At 41.7% G+C, this 20,437-nt stretch overlaps 2 protein-coding genes across 6 annotated transcripts in view; both read left to right on the top strand.

Moving 5' to 3' along the window:
* The window catches only part of PPM1K (protein phosphatase, Mg2+/Mn2+ dependent 1K), a 449,751-nt gene that overhangs the window by 114,867 nt on the left and 314,447 nt on the right, over positions 1-20,437 (top strand). The window lies entirely within an intron of this gene.
* The window catches only part of ABCG2 (ATP binding cassette subfamily G member 2 (Junior blood group)), a 135,514-nt gene that overhangs the window by 89,996 nt on the left and 25,081 nt on the right, over positions 1-20,437 (top strand). For 4 of the 5 annotated variants that reach the window (XM_060114893.1, XM_060114903.1, XM_060114913.1 and 1 more), the window contains 5 exons: positions 2,141-2,362; positions 9,706-9,765; positions 10,652-10,766; positions 11,380-11,532; positions 12,854-13,011. In XM_060114893.1, the coding sequence (XP_059970876.1) occupies positions 2,141-2,362; positions 9,706-9,765; positions 10,652-10,766; positions 11,380-11,532; positions 12,854-13,011 (708 nt within the window). The remainder of the gene's footprint in view (positions 1-2,140; positions 2,363-9,705; positions 9,766-10,651; positions 10,767-11,379; positions 11,533-12,853; positions 13,012-20,437) is intronic. The other variant, XM_060114928.1, reaches the window with a different exon arrangement.

Here is a 20,437-nt window from a genome sequence, read left to right as displayed (position 1 = left end):
ATCTTCTTGTACCGGTTCGATCGCACTTGTTATGATGCCCAGGAAGGCAGACAAAAACCAGAAACACTTACTACACACCCACGGCATGCCAAAAGTGTACCATGTACTTTACATGGGTTCTCTCATGTAAATCCCACAATCCTAGAGCACAAACTGTCAGTCTCCTTTTCACGGAGCACAAACTGTCAATCTCCTTTTCATGGATAAGGTAACACTTTCAGAGGTTAAGCGAACATGTCTGTGGTCCCTGGAGACCAGTGGGAAAGCCGCAACTTGAACTTGCTGCAAGCATCCCTAAAGCCCACACGTTCTCCGCGCTCGTGGACTGCAGCTGGCGTTGGAAAGTCTTGCCTCTGCAGAAGGCCGGCTCCGAGGGCTAGGAACCCCACTCTTCACCATTTTAACTAGCTGCCCAACACAGCGCCTAACACAGGCGGGAACTCACGAATGAGGCAGATTACCAGGGCCAGACCCACTGTGTAGACAGCTTTGCATCAACAGATGCTTCACGTGTCGATTGCGGGAAATACCAAGAGGTGGAGCGTTCCGGCCTGACAGGGCCCACTGTTTCCAGCGCTCGCCCAACAGGTCCAGGCGGCGGCGCCCACCGGGCATCAGCTGGTGCTGACCCACCGGACCCGGAGCCCGGCCCCGAGGCCGCCTGAAGTCTGGAGCTTGCTTACTTTATTTATTTGTTTGTTTGTTTGTTTATTTTAAGCATCTTTATTGGCATATAATTGCTTTACAGTGGTGTGCTAGTTTCTGCTTTATAACAAAGCGAATCAGTTATACATATGCATATGTTCCCATATCTCTTCCTTCTTGCGTCTCCCTCCCTCCCTATCCCACCCCCCTAGGTGGTCACAAAGCACCGAGCTGATCTCCCTGTGCTATGCAGCTGCTTCCCACTAGTTATCTATTTTACGTTCTGTAGTGTATATATGTCCATGCCTCTCTCTCACTTCATCCCAGCTGACCCTTCCCCCTCCCCGTATCCTCAAGTCCATTGTCTAGTAGGTCTGTGTCTTTATTCCCATATTGCCCAAGTCTGGAGCTTTAAATTCAAATAAATCTCTCTTATCCCTGACTACCTGGCCAACCCCCTTTTTGTAATAACTGTGTCATAGACTCAAACAAAAACGGGGTGATGGTGATCATGTTGGTCTGTCCCTGATCTTGAGTAGTATTGTAATATACTTTTCAAGTCAGCTCTAACTCCCGTTCATCTTTTTCCTGCCTCATGAGTTTTGAGAAATTTTCATACTCTCCCTATTTACTTATTACATGTTTAATTGACACCTAATTGGAGTGTATGTATTCAGAGTTGTGTCTGCCTCCCTAATATAGGTTTCAAGGTTGTTCTTATTGCTGTGATGTGGCGTGTTTATTGGACATGGAGCTATTTATTGCATTGAGGTTTACAATGGACTTGTTTAAAATTTTTAAAAATATATTTCATTGAATCCAATATATGCAAAATATATATATATATATATATTTGCAGTACATGGGCCTCTCACTACTGTGGCCTCTCCCGTTGCGGAGCACAGGCTCCGGACGCGCAGGCTCAGCGGCCATGGCTCACGGGCCCAGCCGCTCTGCGGCATGTGGGATCTTCCCGGACCGGGGCACGAACCCGTGTCCCTTGCATCGGCAGGCGGACTCCCAACCACTGCGCCACCAGGGAAGCCCTGCAAAATACTTTTACTTAAACATGTAATCAATATAAAAGTGACCAATGAGGCATTTTTCATTAAAAATTTTTTTGGTGTCTATTTAAAATTTAAATTGAGATATAATTGACACATAATATTATATTAGTTTCAGGCATACAACATAATGACTTAAAATTTGTATATACTGTGAAATGATCACAGTAAGTCTACTTAATATCCATCACACACCAGAGTCACAAATTTTTTCTTCTTATGATGAGAACTTTTAAGATCTCTCTTAGCAACTTTCAGATATACAGTATGGTATTATTAGCTAGAGTCACCATGCTGCAGATTATATCCTCAGGACTTAACTTATTTTATAACTGGAAGTTTGTACCAAAACCGGATTGTTTTAAGTGTACTCTTAACTACTGTTTACAGTCTCATTTACTGTCAACTTACTGTTGCTTTTCCCTCTACAGAAAGGCAGAAACACTCCAGATGTCTTCCAGTAGTTACCAAGTTTCTGTCCAAATGTCAGAAAGAAACACCAGTTGCATCCCGGAGACAACCTCCAATGACCTGAAGACATTTACTGAAGGAGCTGTGTTAAGTTTTCATAACATCTGCTATCGAGTAAAAGTGAAGAGTGGCTTTCTACTTTGTCAGAAAACAGTTGAGAAAGAAATACTAAAGGATGTCAAGTATGTGCATGAACTTTTATTTAAATAGGTTCATTGACATGCCGTGAACTTTGCAGGTTTTGCTTATTGCAGATAAAGGTGTACAAATCTATACAGATATACGGACACATGCTTTCATTTCATTTGGCTAAACTAGCAGTGAAACAGTTGGATCACATGTTAGGTATATGTACATGTAAGACAACTATAGCTTAGCTTAAGTTATGCTGTTGAAGTCCAAAGTGATAAGAGAATTTAGGATACAAATTAATACACTTATTTATATTTTAGAATCCAAGTCAACATAAAAGTATGATTTTTATTCTCCTCATCCAGCAACTAATTCATCACATGGTGGTGGAGTGGGCTGTAGAGTGGGGAGAGAAATGAGCATTCAGATAGAACCTACTGGCTCCCAGCTATCTCTCTTTCATATATTATAGCCTTTAGGGTTTTAATGTTTTTCTGATTTCCAGAGAATTGAGCTGGATTCTACCTCTCTGTGGAGTAGGGAGTGAATCTAGGTTTGCTTAGGTAGCATGGCCTATGTGTTTTGTTAATTTTTTTGTTTAATAGGGGAAATAATTATTCCTAGACAAAGGAAGCAACTTTTTCGGCTTTCCAAGCCTGGAGGAGTGGTTTTATAAGAGCCCTTTGGCCAGGTATGGCTACAAACCTATATGGAATCAGATATTTCTCGTATCTTCTGGATGCATTATATGGGACTGTGGTCTTTTCTGTTACTGGCAGCCAGCTGCTTCCAGGGGGCTGGGAAATGACAAATAGGGGAGAAAAGTTTTGGATGTGGGTGGGGAAGAAACAATGGGGATCTGAGATTGGGTTGCTGGAAGCCAGGTGCTATGTAGAATTAGATAGTATTTTCTCCATGCAGTAACACAGACTGTCATGCCTGCTTCCTTGATGCTTGTTTGTGTGAAGAAATGCTGAATATGAGAATAAGGAAAGGAATGGTAGATGAAAAGCTTTTATCTTTTGCTACATGCCTAGACTAGAGTCAACTGACCTTTCTGAAAAGCCGACAAGTTTTTTTGAGGAGCATACTATTCAAGAAAAATGCTGGTCACTTCAGATTTTGTGCTGATAAGTGGAAGGTAACAAACGATTTGAGTATGTGCAGGTTGAATAAATTTAAAATATATGCTGCTTGAGGGTACATTTACCTTGCTTATGTTTTAAAGCTAGTAAATTAGTAACTTGATACAGTAAAAGTGTCATCTGCTGAAGGCTTCATCATGTTTTTATGGTTCAGTGGTGTGTGTTTCAGCAACAGATGAGTTCATCCTTACATGCATTCCTAGGTTCATAAAAACTCAGTCAAATCTTGTAATCCTTTCAAATTTTACAGTTAGAAGGATACCAGGGGTAGTTTTTCTTGCTTACTCACATTTCTTATTTAGGCAGTAGTGTTTCTTATCTTTTCCCCCATCTGCTGGCTTCAACTAAGTAGAGTTTCTGGGATGGGGAAAAGGGTGCTCTCATCTGTCTTCTTCTTTTTTTTTTTTTAATAATTTATTTATTCTTGGCTGTGTTGGGTCTTCATTGCTGCACGGGGGCTACTCTTTGTTGTGGTGCGCGGGCTTCTCACTGCGGCGGCTTCTTTTGTTGTGGAGTGTGGGCTCTAGGCATGCAGGCTTCAGTAGTTGTGGCTCACGGGCTCTAGAGCACAGGCTCAGTGGTTGTAGCACACGGGCTCGAGAGCTCAGGCTCAGTAGTTGTGGCTCACGAGCTTAGTTGCTCCGCGGCATGTGGGATCTTCCCAGACCAGGGCTCGAACCTGTGTCCCTTGCATTGGCAGGCGGATTCTTAACCACTGTGCCACCAGGGAAGCCCTGTCTTCTTTTTGATTCATGTTTGATAACACCATCAGCATTCAAAATAATAACTGTGGGATTTTCCTGGTGGTCCAGTGATCCAGACTCTGTGCTTCCACCGCAGGGGTTTCGGGTTCGGTCCCTGGTCGGGGAATTAAGATCCTGCATGATGAGCAATGTGGCCAAAAACAAACAAACAAATGCTCATAAATGCTAATTATTTTTTAAAAAATAGTAGCTATATTCCAGAAAAGCTGATGAGAATCTTGATTTTTGTTTTTCCTTTGGACATTTTATAATCTCATTTGTAGAATGAATGTCGCATCTCATTTCCCTCTATGGGGGAAGAAGCTAAAACAAAATCTGACTATGAGAATTCATAAAGGTGAGGTTTTGCTCCCTTATAAAAACTTCCTGTTATGCTTCGTTTGTCTCCATAGCCAGCAGTTGAACTTTTTCTCACCAAAGCTGAAGATTTATAGAAAAAATGATCCATTCCAGTAGACGTGTGGATGTCTTGCCATCTTCAGGGAAACTCATTATACTATTTGGGGATTTTTTTAATTAATAATTTATCGTGAGATAACTTCAGATGTAAGCCTCGCAGGAACGTAACCCATTCACCCAGATTCCCCACCTGTCAACATTTCACTGCATTTGTTCATCCCTCTGTTGCTTTATGTACCCATTGTCGTCACCATTTTTCTGAACCATTTGAGAGCCAGCTGTCCACACGGTGCTTCAGTATTCCTGACTCCTCCAGTGCATATTGTCTAGAAATAGGGACCCTCTCTTACATAGCCACTCAGTCATTGTCTGGGAGCAGCTCAGGGGAAGTGTAGCTTCATCATGAGTGCAGTGGTGGGTCCTGTGAGTCCTTGGTCGGCCATGCTCTGCACAGAGTTGGCTGATCACCACATCGTGTCTCTGCAGTCTCATCCAAGCTGGTTTATTTCTGTCCCACCCCCTAATCTCGGTCACCTGGTCGTGTCGGTGTCTACCAGGCTTCTTTACCGTAATGTCACCATTTTCTCCTTTGTAAGTGATAAACATTGAGAGGAGAGATACTATGACATTATTCCGAAATCCCCTTTCTCCTTAAACTTCAACCGACCAGCTCGACCTGCCGTTGATGACCCCTGCCTGAATCAGCAGGAACAATCTGATTTGGTAGTTAGTTATTCACTCTTTACCAAAAGGTGCTCTTCTGTTTTCGTCCGTCTCTTCTATATGTATTAGTTTGCATGCTAATAAAAGGAAAAACTTTATTCATCATCTCTGTGTTCATTTATTTATATCAGTATAGACCCATGGATTTGTATTTTATTCAATAGCCTACAACGGTAGTGCATTACTGTCATTATTCATCTTTTTTTCTTAAATTTATTTTATTTTATTTATTTTTGGGTGCGTTGGGTCTTCATTACCGCTCACGGGCTTTCTCTAGTTGCGGCGAGCCGGGGCTACTCTTTGTTGCGGTGCACGGGATTCTCATTGCGATGGCTTCCCTTGTCATGGAGCACAGGCTCTAGGCACGCGGGCTTCAGTAGTTGTGGCTCGCGGGCTCTAGAACGCAGGCTCAGGAGTTGTGGCGCACGGGCTTAGTTGCTCCGCGGCATGTGGGATCTTCCCGGACCAGGGCTCGAACCCGTGTCCCCTGCATTGGCAAGTGGATTCTTAACCACTGCGCCACCAGGGAAGTCCTGTCATTATTCATCTTGATCCTTCTGTTGTTCGTGACTTGGTCAGTGGGAGACTTTCAAGGTAGGTTCTGTATTTTGTTTTGTGTTTTAACTCATTCTTTTGACATGTACTCTCATTCTTTGAATATTTTGTTGGCACAGCAAGAATTTTCAGACTCACTGTGTACTCACCCTGCGTCAGACCTGGAATCAGCTGATGTTCCTTTATGTGGAGGATGGTATTTACAAACCAAGATCGGGGTGTCTGGAGTGTTTACTGCTATTAGGATCTTATAGCTTCTAGGCTTTCTCGGTGGACAGACCTAGGTAGGGACTGACTCTACGTATGTTTCAGTATACGCACACGTGTGCTTATCCATATATCTAAAACTTTCTGTATCTGTGTATGTAGATTAAAACCCATGACTTCTCATTAATACATCCTCCAGTTTATATCTAACACTCCAAGGTTCTTTCCACATTTCCCTGTTTGTAAAACATCTTCTCAAAAAGTGAAGAGCCTGGTTCTCGTTGTCTTTAATGGACTCATTGGTTTGCTCAATCAGTCTTCTTATTCCTCAGTATACGCAGCCTCCTGCCCTTCCGCCTGTTTCCTCTCCTCCTCCCTCCCTTTGCAGCCTGTGTTCTTGGGTGTTGGCATTGCTGCACCTCTACCCACTTCCATCACCTTCGCACTAAGAAGGGAAGCGGAAGTCTAATAGAAATGATTGACGTATTTGAATGTAAAATAACAAGTAAGGAATGTCACTAAGTTCTCTTTCTAGTCAGACTATACCTATTTTCCATACACTTTTCCTACTTCTTAACATTTGTTTTTACTGAAAACATTTCTTTTGGTTTTCCCATAAGTAATTGTCATTTATGGAAATGTTGAGACTCACTTATTCAACAATTGTCCAGTGTCTGTGGGGTGCTTGACCTTGTGCAAGATGCTAGTGACACAGATATGTCCTCTGTCCTGAGAAACCTTCTAGTCTAATGGGGGATTCAGACAACTAGAGCACCTCACTGTGTCATTCTACTGTGGTAGAAGGGTTAGGAGACACAGTGGGCATCCCTAACCCTAAATCAGAGATTCAGGGGTGTGGGGAGAGAGAAGGTGAAGATTGTGTGTGTGCACGAGTGTGTGTGTGTGTGTGTGTGTGTGTGTGTGTGCGTGTAGGGGACAGTAGGGTAGGGTAGGGAGAGGCCATGCTCCAAGCATTGGGAATGGCATTGACTGCTCTTTTATAAACCGAGACCAAAGGATTAACCATTATCCACTAAAAAAGTAATACATGTGATGTGACTCCTTTAGCTAGGTTTCACTTCGTGTATCCAGTATTCAGGGGTCTTCCCTTGTAGACCACTGTGCTACATACTTTTGGGCTGAGGCTTAACACAAGATGACATAATTCTTGTTGGCAGGGTTTTCCAGTCTAGTGAGGGGGACTTTGCTGCGTGTAAATGCTGTAAAGCAGTATATAGGGGTGGGAAATCGGTTTTGAGGGATGATAGTAGGGCAGGGGGAAGGGTGGGGAAACAAGGGAATTGTAGACCATCGACTGCTTTTTCTGTGAAGGGCCTGGCCTGGTGGTAAATATCTTCAGCTTTATGGGCCATCCATCTGTGTTGCAACTACTCATCCCTGTCGTTGTAGCATGAAAGCAGCCATAGACAATAACAAATGAAGGAGGATAGCTCTGTTCCAGTAACACTTTGTTTATGAAAACAGAAGACAGGTGACCAGCTGTAGTTTGCTGATCCCTGGACTAGAATGTAAATTCCACAAGGGCTAGGACTTTGTTTTATTCTCAGCTCAGTCCCATGTCCTAGAAGAGTAATCTTGTTATACATAGTAGACATTAGATAACTGTGTTTAATAAATGAAGGGAGAATTAGCCACTGCTCCAAACTGGAACTGTTGCAGCTGTAATTCTACACTGCTGTTGTTTTCTGTCACGCTAGGGTCTAGTGCCAAAGTAAGCCCAACTCAGGGACCTGTAAAATTCTTTGTCTTAGAACGTTTACATTCAGTTTGGGATTAGTTATTTCGGATTGCTTGGTCTTGATTTGAGGAGATATTTCTAAAACCTGGAAAAGTTTTCTGACAGCAGAGTTTTAGTGAATAATAAGCTTGTATCTCGTGACTTTAGAAGCTGTTACTAGATAGCTATTGATAAAGAAAGTACATCAAGAGCTATTGATAGATGCATCTTGAAAGCTCACCCAGCCATTAGCATGTCTTTTTACATCTGTGGGGAAAGTCACTGAAAGAATAAGAGATTTTTCTGTTTTACACCTTGTTCCCGGTTTACCTAATGCATTTATTTTTGTTCAGTGTTACAGCTAATGAGCAAAGTGAAAGGTACATGTCACCCTAGCACCAGCCATTTCACAGTTGTGACGATGCCAGCACAATAGTCAGTAAGTGCTGAGGTCCTCCTGGTTGGAAGCACCGGGGTACCTTGTAACGTTTATCACTTACAACAATTGTGTAATCATAGAATTGGCTTCTGTGAAAATCATGATCTGGGAATGAAATAGCCTTGGGCTTTGGACCATCCACTTGGAATAGATACCGTTTTCTCTGTGGAATAAATTTTGACTTACCTACCAGTTCCAAAGAGAGATTGGATTTAGTCACCAGGGTTTTGAAAGGGCTTTTCAGGCCTCTATTTCATCACACCTACATGACACGGAGGCCTTGCCCTTAATTTTCCTTTCTCCAGTCCATCCTCCTTAGTCATTCTACTGGCTACCGTTAGGATAAGTATTTGCTTTCTTCTTGAGACTCAACACAGTTAAAACTGCCTTAATTTTTTCTACCCTTCTGCTTTCTTTTTTTTTTTTTTTTTTTTTGTGGTACGCGGGCCTCTCACTGCTGTGGCCTCTCCCATTGCGGAGCACAGGCTCCGGACGCGCAGGCTCAGCGGCCATGGCTCACGGGCCCAGCCGCTCCGCGGCATGTGGGATCTTCCCGGACCGGGGCATGAACCTGTGTCCCCTGCATCGGCAGGCGGACTCTCAACCACTGCACCACCAGGGAAGCCCAACCCTTCTGCTTTCTATCTGAATTTTCACCACCCTCAAACATCTACTTAGTCTGTTTGGAAACGTGCTGTGTGTACACCATGTCTATATATCCTTAAAAGTTGTCTCCTTTAGAAAGTGGCATCTACCACTTCTAAAGGGAGAATTTTCTAGTCCACTTATCTCATACTTTACAAGGAAGAAGACGATATATCTTGAGAGTGTATGTTTTACTTTTCTAATTTGATTAAGAATTTTGTGAGGGGTAAGAATTGGTGTTTTTTTTAACCCCCTGAGGTGCTTTATTCCAGCCATTGAATTTCTATTTCAGATATACTGTTTCTTTGTCTGACTAGATTTGTACAGTGAGAACACTTCTACTGGTGATTCTAGAAGTCCATTGACTTACTAACTGTGTACAACGAGGTAGCACGTCAGGTGACGTGAAGATAATAATCATGGGACATCACTCAGAGCTTGTTAATGCACTTTACAGTGTGAAAGAGGAGTAAGCGTAGCAGAGATGCTTCACCAGAGTTAGTTACATCAGGGAACCAGTGTGGAGAATAGGGAAGGGAATTTACAGAGACCCAAGTCATTCTTCTTATAAGTCCTGACTTGTGGTTAACACTCTTTGTGTGCTGGATTTTTGTTGATCGACAATTCGGTTTCTTTTTCCTTTAAGAGTTGATTTGTGGGGTTTTTTTCCCCGTCTATAATTTTATCAACCTTCATTGAGTGTATTAAATGCAAACCCTAAATTAATAGAACTGGTTGTAAAGTGGTCCAATAACTTGATATATTTCTGTATTTATAGTGGGATCATGAAACCTGGCCTCAATGCCATTCTGGGACCCACAGGTGGAGGCAAATCTTCGTGAGTATAACAGTATAAGTAAGCTTTTTCTTTGTAGTTTTAATGTTTGGTTTTTAATAAATTGGATTATGGTTGCCATAAGTATTGTGTCAGTTTCAGGTGTACTACACAGTGATTTGACATTTGCATTTGTTTTGAATGATCACCATGATAAGTCTAGCCATCTGCCTCCATATAAAGTTATTACAATATTATTGGCCCTATTCCTTATGCTGTATGTTACATCCCTGTGGCTTATTTATTTTATAACTGGAGGTTTGTACCTCTGAAATCTCCTTCACCTATTCCCCACCTCCGGTTTTAGTGTGCTTTTAAAGATCACTTTTATGTGAGCAGGTATTTCTTGAACATTTTCTGCATGCCTAGTCTGGTTCTAGTTGCTGTGGAAATGTGCAGTTGTGCTAGTTTGTGGTTCTGTCCTGAGGACCAGGAAGGTCTTACTAGGTCAGCTTTACTAATAGGACATGATAAGGTGATTGGCATATAGCTGTCAGCTATGAGTTGAGCTATGGAGAGGAAAAGGAAGGGGATAAAATTGAAAGTGGGGAGATGGAGCCAAAGATATAAGTGAAGGCTTGTGTCTTAGACAAAGGAGTACGTTACCTGCCTTGGAACGCCCAAGGTCAGACAGCCTGGAGGGCAGTTCGGGTAGTCTGTGCTGGATCAGCCAGCAGTGCTTTGCTTTCATGGTTTTGGGCTTTATTGTAGCATACAGTAAAAAAAAAAAAGGAAGGTGAGATTCAAAATATATCTATATGTTTAGTTGAACCATATAACTTCTTGGTCAGTTAATTTTCTAACTTGAGCAGAATTTGGATTCAGATTAGCTGAGAGGTAAAGCCTGAGTTGGAGGGAAAAAATAACAATAACATATGTCTTTTTATAGGTTGTTAGATGTCTTAGCTGCAAGGAAAGATCCACATGGATTATCTGGAGATGTTTTGATCAACGGAGCACCTCGACCTGCCAATTTTAAATGTAACTCAGGTTATGTGGTACAAGTAAGTATTTGTGGATTTGCATTTTAGATTTCTTCTGTTTCTATATTGGCAAGTGCCTTGGCTAATAGTTGAGTATGCTTCCAATTGACTATGGGACATACTCGCAGAAACAACTTCTCTTCACACCAGCTTTTCATGATCTCTCGTAAAATTCAGGATAGTATTAAATGAAAAGGCAGGGAGAATCTGGAATATGATCCTTGTAAGGGCAATGATATCAATTCTTGTTATCATATCATTTCTAAAAAACATTACTATTTTACTTTTTTCCTTTACCTTCACCTCTCTCCTTCACCTAGCTTAGAACAATATTTTGGCAAATCCTTGTATAAAGCAGTGTAGAAATGTTTGCTAGTAATAATCACAATTACCTGTGTTCTCTTTGGGCATACAGGTAGGGAATGAAAATTATTTCATCAGGCTTTGCAGCTGTTATATGGAGTTAGTTGTAATTTGTATAATTGCAAGTAAAATTCATTATAATTTGTATAATTCATTATTAGCTAGAACTTTCCTTGGGTATGTTATTTTTGTGGGTAAGTTACATATACCAAAGAGTGAGGGTATTAGAAAAGGCCTGCTATGTCTTGTTAAAATGCTATTTTGCTTTAAGGATGATGTCGTGATGGGAACTCTGACAGTGAGAGAAAATTTACAGTTCTCGGCAGCTCTTCGGCTTCCAACAACTATGACAAATCATGAAAAAAATGAACGGATTAACACGGTCATTCACGAGTTAGGTCTGGATAAAGTGGCAGATTCCAAGGTAATGTGGACAATGTTTCATAGCCAGCAAATCAGACTCATCTGTGTGGATAGTATAACTTGTTCAGAAGTTTTCTATACTATGTATAGTAAAGAGTGGCTGCTTTCTGTAACCATGAGTAAAGTGACTACTTACTTAATATGAAGATGGAGGTTAACCAGGTAAAAAACCTAAAAATGATTGAATCCTGGAAATGAAGTGTGGCAGTGTGGTCCAGTATGTGGAAGTGTTCTTTGCAAAGAACACGTGGCCCTTTCTGTGTGATTACAGCCCTTGGTCTTCTCCCACCCTGACTGTTTGTCACGTCTCATTCCATGTCTTCACGCTAACTTTCCTTCTTCCTGTTTTCTTTTCCCCTTTTAGCTATCCTTCTTCTGTTCCTCCAGGGGACTTTGTTCCGTTGCCTTTGAGAGGTATATTTCTGGAATTGGTACATGATGAAAATCCAAGGGTTCCTGCTCTGTATGTTTCACTTTGCTGCAGTTTGGCTTCCAAAATTGTATCCAGTCAAATTAGGGTTTATTTCTAATTTGTGTGGCATCCAAGTTGTTTTTCTAGAGCCTTTCTTGTGGCACTTTTGGCTTCCCTTCCTCCCTCCCTCCCTCACTGCCCCTCCCCCTTTCTTCTGCCAGTATTTACTTACAGACTGTTATGTGCTGGGCTCTTAGATTTTTGAGATAAAAGTTGTGGGCAAGGGCTTCCCTGGTGGCGCGGTGGTTGGGAGTCCACCTGCTGATGCAGGGGACACGGGTTCGTGCCCGGGTCCGGGAGGATCCCACATGCCGCGGAACGACTGGGCCCGTGAGCCATGGCCGCTTGGCCTGTGCGTCCGGAGCCTGTGCTCCGCAACGGGAGAGGGCACAGTGAGAGGCCCGTGTGCCGCAAAAAAAAAAAAAAAAAAAAAAAAAAAAAAAGAAAGGCTAACCAATTATAGATGCTTTCAGCAGCTTTTCTACTCCCATCTTCTCTGCTCCCTTTTTGGTCTGTGGCTTCCCTCCGTCAGGGCCGTATCTTTTAGTGTTCTGGCTTAACTGTCTTAAAATGAAATATATGGCTTGATGAGAAACATATAGAACTGTTAAAAGCATGGGTTTCATATCAGGCTTAGCCACTTACCAGCTCTGACCTGAGCCTCAGTTTACTCTTCAAATTAAAGAGAAACCTACCTCTTTGCCCACGTAGTCACTTATTTGCTCTTCAGAATAAATGAGGATAATGAGATAAAGTGCCTCTTATAGGGTTGGCACATGCATGTTGGGAGCTCAACAAACAATAATGGCTGTGGTTTTTATTGTTAATAACAATAATATTTGTGTTTTAGGTTGGAACTCAGTTTATCCGTGGTGTGTCTGGAGGAGAAAGAAAAAGGACTAGTATTGCAATGGAGCTTATTACTGATCCATCCATCTTGTTCCTGGATGAGCCCACAACTGGCTTAGATTCAAGCACAGCAAATGCTGTCCTTTTGCTTCTGAAGAGGTAAGCGCTAGGGGAACATTACTTTTTCATTCATCCAACATATGGTGACCTACTATGTACCAGGTATTATTGGTGCAAGGGACTCAGCAGTAAGCACCACAGACAAAAATTTCTTCCTTCTTTGTTGGAGGGAAACAGTCAGTTAACAAATATAAGTGTTGTATGAAAAACGAAGCAGGCTAAGAGAGTAGCAAAAGATGGCTATGGTGGGATAGAGGTGCTCTATTACATATAGGATGGTCAGGGAAGACCTCAACGAGGTGACGCTTGAGTTGGGAGCAAGGGAGCAAGACCTGGATATATGGGAGAAGAGAGTTCTAGTGGAAGGGAACAGCTGTGGCCCTGCGGCAGACTGTGCCTGCTGATGTGTTTGGAACCCAGTGACCTCAGGAGGGGTGGGGACTCTTATTGATTACTTTGCTCAAGCTGCCATAACGTAGTACCGCAGACTGGGTGGTCAGCTTAAAACAGAAGTTTAGTTTTTCAAGTTTTTGGAGGCTATATGTCCAAGATCAGGGAGTCGGCAGGTTTGTTTCTTCTGAGACCTCTCTCCTTGGCTTGTAGGTAGCTGTCTTCTCTCTGTGTCCTTACTGTATCTTCCCGTGGTGTGTCTGTGTCCCAGTCTCCTCTTCCTATAAGGACACTGGTCCTTATTGGATTGTGGCACCCACATGACCTTATTTAACCACAATTACCTCTTTAAAGACCCTATCTCCAAATACAGTTATATTCTGAAGTGTTGGGGGTTAGGGCTTCAACATGAATTTTGGGGACACACAGTTCAGTCCATAACAGTTAGAACGGGACATGAGATGGAATTGAGCAGGGGGCAGATTCTATAGACTGTAGGCCGCTATAAGAGCTATGGCTTTTAATGTCTCTAGGTGACATGGGAAGCTTTCAGAGAGGTTTAGAACAGAGGACCGGCAGCTGTCTGGAGAAGAGGCTGTATAATTGGGCACGGGTGAGTGGCAGCGGTCCGGTCAAGAGGCTGTTTGTATCAGCTCGTTAGGGATATGCTGACGTTGACTAGGATGGTAGCGGTAAGGTGGGGAGAAGTCGGGGGTTCTCTCTGCTTTGAAAATAGAATCAACAGGATTAGCTTGGAATTGGATGTGGGGTGTGATTATTGAGAGAATGACTTCTAAGATTTGGGGCCTGAAAAATGGAAGAATGGAGTAAAGAATATCAATTCCTTTTTAAAAAATTTTTCAATTAAAAAAAATTAAAAAAAAAATTTAAATTAAAATTTTTTTAGTTTTTTAAATTAAATTTTTTTTTTAAATTTTTGGCTGCTTTGGGTCTTCGTTGTTGCTCGAAGGCTTTCTGTAGTTGTGGCGAGCGGGGGCAACCTTCATTGCAGTGAACAGGCTTCTCATTGTGGAGAAGCGGGCTCTAGGCGTGAGGGCTCAAGTAGTTATGGCACACAGGCTCAATAGTTGTGGCCCGTGGACTCTAGAGCACAGGCTCAGTAGTTGTGGTGCACGGGCTTAGTTGCTCTGTGGTGTGTGGGATCGTCCCAGACCAGGGCTCAAACCCGTGTCCCCTGCATTGGCAGGTGGATTCTTAGCCACAGCGCCACCAGGGAAGTCCCAAGAATGTCTTTTACGAAGAAAGAAGATGGTAGGAGAATCACAGTTATAAAAGAAATTTCAAAAGTTTTGGACACCTTTTTTTAAAATCATTTTTTAAAAAGTTTCACTGTTACGGAACAGTTACAACAGTACCACAAAGAAATCCCATCTCCCCTTACCTAGATTCCCCAACTGTTGTTACCTTTTAACTGCATTTTCTCTCCCTCCATCCCCTCACCACCACCCCCACAACCATAGACCTTTTTCTGAAATCATGTACCATCACCCCTAGATACTCTGGCCTGCAACTCCAAAAAACAAGGACACTGCTCCTACATTACTGCCTTGCACACCTTCCAGCCACGGAGTCAGCTCTGATGCCATTGCCACCATCCAGTCTATGGACTCCAGTCAGACTTCACCAGCTGCCCCAGAAGTGTCTCTTTTTCATTTCTGGCTCAGGATTCTCTCCAGAAACCCTGCTTTTTAAAAATTTTTTCTAATCCTGAACAGTTCTTTACTCTTTGCCTCTTATGTCCTCACACATATTTGAGAGTACATTTCATAGGGTCCATCCAGTGTTTCCTCGTGACCAGACTCAGGCTATGAATTCTTGGCAGAGATACAACAGACATGATGCTATTTTCTTTCTTTTTTTCTCCCTTTTCTTCTGAGCCATGTGGCTGAGAGGGTCTTGGTACTCCGGCCTGGTGTCAGGCCTGAGCCTCTGAGGTGGGAGAGCTGAGTTCAGGACATTCAACCACCAGAGACCTCCCGGTTCCATGTAATATCAATCAGCGAGAGCTTTCCCAGAGAGCTCTCAACGCTAAGACCCAGCTCCACCCAACGGCCAGCAAGCTACACTGCTGGACACCCGATGCCAAACAACTAGCAAAACAGGAACACAACTCCACCCATTAGCAGAGAGCCTGCCTAAAATCATACTAAGTTCACATATACCCCAAAACACACCACTGTACACAGCACTGCCCACCAAAAAGACAAGATCCAGCCCCACCCACCAGAGCACAGGCACCAGTCCCCTCCACCGGGAAGCCTACACAACCCACTGACCCAAACGTAGCCACTGGGGGCAGACACCAAAAACAACGGGAACTAACCTGCAGCCTGTGACAAGGAGACCCCAAACACAGTAAGTTAAACAAAATGGGACGACAGAGAAATATGCAGCAGATGAAGGAGCAAGGTAAAAACCCACCAGACCAAACAAATGAAGAAGAAATAGGTAGTCTACCTGAAAAAGAATTCAGAGTAATGATAGTAAAGATGATCCAAAATCTTGGAAATAGAATGGAGAAAATACAAGAAATGTTTAACAAGGACCTAGAAGAGCTAAAGAGCAAACAAACAATGATGAACAACACAAGAAATGAAATTAAAAATTCTCTGGAAGGAATCAATAGCAGAATAACTGAGGCAGAAGCACGGATAAGTGACCTGGAAGATAAAATAGTGGAAGTAACTACCACAGAGCAGAACAAAGAAAAAAGAATGAAAAGGATTGAGGACAGTCCCAGAGACCTCTGGGACAACGTTACATGCACCAACATTCGAATTACAGGGGTCCCAGAAGAAGAAGAAAGAAAGGGACTGAGAAAATATTTGAAGAGATTATAGTTGAAAACTTCCCTAATATTGGAAAGGAAATAGTCAATTAAGTCCAGGAAGCGCAGAGAGTCCCATACAGGATAAATCCAAGGAGAAACATGCCAAGACACATATTAATCAAACTATCCAAAATTAAATACAAGAAAAAATATTGAAAGCAGCAAGGGAAAAGCAACAAATAACATACAAGGGAATCCCCATAAGGTTAACAACTGATCTTTCAGCAGAAACTCTGCAAGCCAGAACGGTGTGGCAGGACATATTTAAAATGATGAAAGGGAAAAACCTACAACCAAGATTACTTTACCCGGCAAGGATCTCATTCAGATTTGACAGAGAAATTAAAACCTTTACTGACAAGCAAAAATTAAGAGAATTCAGCACCACCAAACCAGCTTTACAATAAATGCTAAAGGAACTTCTCTAGGCAGGAAACACAAGAGAAGGAAAAGACCTACAAAAACAACCCCAAAACAATTAATAAAATGGTAATAGGAACATACATGTTGATAATTACCTTACGTGTAAATGGATTAAATGCTCCAACCAAAAGACATAGACTGGCTGAATGGATACAAAAACAAGACCTTTATATAGGCTGCCTACAAGAGACCCACTTCAGACCTAGGGACACATACAGACTGAAAGGAAGGGATGGAAAATATTCCATGCAAATAGAAATCAAAAGAAAGCTGGAGTAGCAATTCTCGTATCAGACAAAATAGACTTTAAAATAAAGACTATTACAAGAGACCAAGAAGGACACTACATAATGATCAAGGGATCGATCCAAGATGAAGATATGACAATTGTAAACATTTATGCACCCAACATAGGAACACCTCAATACCTAAGGCATATGGTAACAGCCATAAACAGGGAAATCGACAGTAACACAATCATAGTAGGGGACTTTAACACCCCACTTTCACCAATGGACAGATCATCCAAAATGAAAAGAAATAAAGAAACACAAGCTTTAAATGACACATTAAACAAGATGGACTTAATAATATTTGTAGGACATTACATCCCCAAATAGCAGAATACATTTCTCAAGTGCTCATGGAACATTCTCCAGGATAGATTACATCTTGGGTCACAAATCAAGCCTTGGTAAATTTAAGAAAATTGAAATTGTATCAAGTATCTTTTCTGACCACAACACTATGAGACTAGATATCAATTAGAGGAAAAAAACACAAACACATGGAGGCTAAACAGTATGCTACTAAATAACCAAGAGATCACTGAAGAAATCAAAGAGGAAATAAAAAAATACCTAGAAACAAATGACAATGAAAACACGACGACCCAAAACCTATGGGATGCAGCAAAAGTAGTTCTAAGAGGGAAGTTTATAGCAATACAACCCCACCTCAAGAAACAAGAAAAATCTCAAATAAACAACCTAACCTTACATCTAAATCAATTAGAGAAAGAGCAAACAAACCCCAAAGTTAGCAGAAGGAGAGAAATCATAAAGATCAGATCAGAAATAAGTGAAAAAGAAACGAAGGAAACAATAGCAAAGATCAGTAAAACTAAAAGCTGGTTCTTTGAGAAGGTAAACAAAATTGGTAAACCATTAGCCAGACTCATCAAGAAAAAAAGGGAGAAGACTCAAATCAACAGAATTAGAAATGAAAAAGGAGAAGTAACAACTGACCCTGCAGAAATACAAAGAATCATGGGGGACTACTACAAGCAACTATATGCCAATAAAGTGGACAACCTGGAAGAAACAGACAAATTCTTAGAAAAGCACAACCTTCCCAGACTGAACCAGGAAGAAACAGAAAATATAAACAGACCGATCACAAGCACTGACATTGAAACTGTGATTAAAAATCTTCCAAGAAACAAAAGCCCAGGGCCAGATGGCTTCACAGGTGAATTCTATCAAACATTTAGAGAAGAGCTAACACCTATCCTTCTCAAACTCTTCCAAAATATAGCAGAGGGAGGAACACTCAAAACTCATTCTACGAGGCCATCACCCTAATAGCAAAACCAGACAGATATGTCACAAAAAAAAGAAAACTGCAGACCAATATCACTGATGAACATAGATGCAGAAATCCTCAACAAAATACTAGCAAACAGAATCCAACAGCACACTAAAAGGATCATACACCATGATCAAGTGGGGTTTATCCCAGGAATGCAAGGATTCTTCAGTATACACAAGTCAATCAGTGTGATACTCCATATTAACAAACTGAAGGAGAAAAACCATATGATCATCTCAATAGATGCAGAAAAAGCTTTAGATAAAATTCAACACCCACTTATGATAAAACTCTCCAGAAAGTAGGCATAGGGGGAACTTAGTGCAACATAACGAAGGTCATATGTGACAAACCCACAGCCAACATCGTTCTCAATGGTGAAAAACTGAAATCATTTCCTCTAAAATCAGGAACAAGTGAAGGATGCCCATTCTCACCACTATTATTAAACATAGTTATGGAAGTTTTAGCCACAGAAATCAGAGGAGAAAAAGAAATAAAAGGAATACAAGTCAGAAAAGAAGAAGTAAAACTGTCACTGTTTGCAGATGACGTGATACTATACATAGAGAATCCTAAAGATGCTACCAGAAAACTACTAGAGCTAATCAATGAATTTGGTAAAGTAGCAGGATACAAAAATCTGGATAGTAGGATACACAGAAATCTCTTGCATTCCTATACACTAATGATGAAAAGTCTGAAAGAGAAATTAAGGAAACACTCCCATTTACCATTGCAACAGAAAGAATAAAATACTGAGGAATAAACTTACCTAAGGAGACAAAAGACCTGTATTCAGGAAACCAAAAGACACTGAAGAAAGAAATTAAAGATGATACAAACAGATGGAGAGATACACCATGTTCTTTGATTGGAAGAATCAACACTGTGAAAATGACTCTACTACCCAAAGCAATCTGCAGATTCAGTGCAATCCCTATAAAACTAGCAGTGGCATTTTTCACAGAACCAGAACAAAAAATTTCATAATTTGTATGGAAACACAAAAGACCCCGAATAGCCAAAACAGTCTTGGGAAGGAAAAATGGAGCTGAAGGAATCAGGCTCCCTGACTTCAGACTGTACTGCAAAGCTACAGTCATCAAGACAGTATGGTACTAGCACAAAAACAGAAATATAGATCAGTGGAACAGGATAGAAAGCCCAGAGATAAACCCACGCACATATGGTCACCTTATCTTTGATAAAGGAGGCAAGAGTATACAGTGGAGAAAAGACAGCCTCTTCAGTAAGTGGTGCTGGGAAAACTGGACAGCTACATGTAAAAGAATGAAATTAGAACACTCCCTAACATGTTACACAAAAATAAACTCAAAATGGATTAAAGACCTAAATGTAAGGCCAGACACTATAAAATTCTTAGAGGAAAACATAGGTAGAACACTCTGTGACATAAAGCACAGCAAGATCCTTTTTTTTTTTTTTTTTTGCGGTACGCGGGCCTCTCACCGCTGTGGCCTCTCCCGCCGCGGAGCAGAGGCTCTGGACGCGCAGGCCCAGCGGCCATGGCTTACGGGCCCAGCCGCTCCACGGCATGTGAGATCCTCCTGGACCGGGGCACGAACCCACACCCCCTGCATCAGCAGGCGGACTCCCAACCACCGCACCACCAGGGAAGCCCAGCATGATCCTTTTTGACCCACCTCCTAGAGAAACGGAAATAAAACCAAAAATAAACAAATAGGACCTAATGAAACTTAAAAGCTTTTGCACAGCAAAGGAAACATAAGCAAGACCAAAAGACAACCCTCAGAATGGGAGAAAATATTTGCCAATGAAGAAACTGACAAAGCATTAATCTCCAAAACTTACAAGCAGTGTATGCAGCTCAGTATCAAAAAAACAAAGCAACTCAATCCAAAAGTGGGCAAAAGATCTAAATAGACATTTCTCCAAAGAAGATATACAGATTGCCAGCAAACCACTGTTGGTGGGAATGTGAATTGGTACAGCCACTATGGAGAACAGTATGGAGGTTCCTTAAAAAACTAAAAATAGAATTACCATATGACCCAGCAATCCCACTACTGGGCATATACCCTGAGAAAACCGTAATTCAAAAAGAGACATGTACCACAATGTTCACTGCAGCACCATTTACAATAGCCAGGACATGGAAGCCACCTGAGTGTCCATCGACAGATGAATGGATAAAGAAGATGTGGCACATATATACAATGGAATTTT

Source organism: Mesoplodon densirostris, chromosome 1, assembly GCF_025265405.1.
Source record: "Mesoplodon densirostris isolate mMesDen1 chromosome 1, mMesDen1 primary haplotype, whole genome shotgun sequence".
NCBI lineage: Eukaryota > Metazoa > Chordata > Mammalia > Artiodactyla > Ziphiidae > Mesoplodon > Mesoplodon densirostris.
Note: the sequence above shows the minus strand (reverse complement) of the source record. Positions and strands in the feature narration are given on the sequence as shown.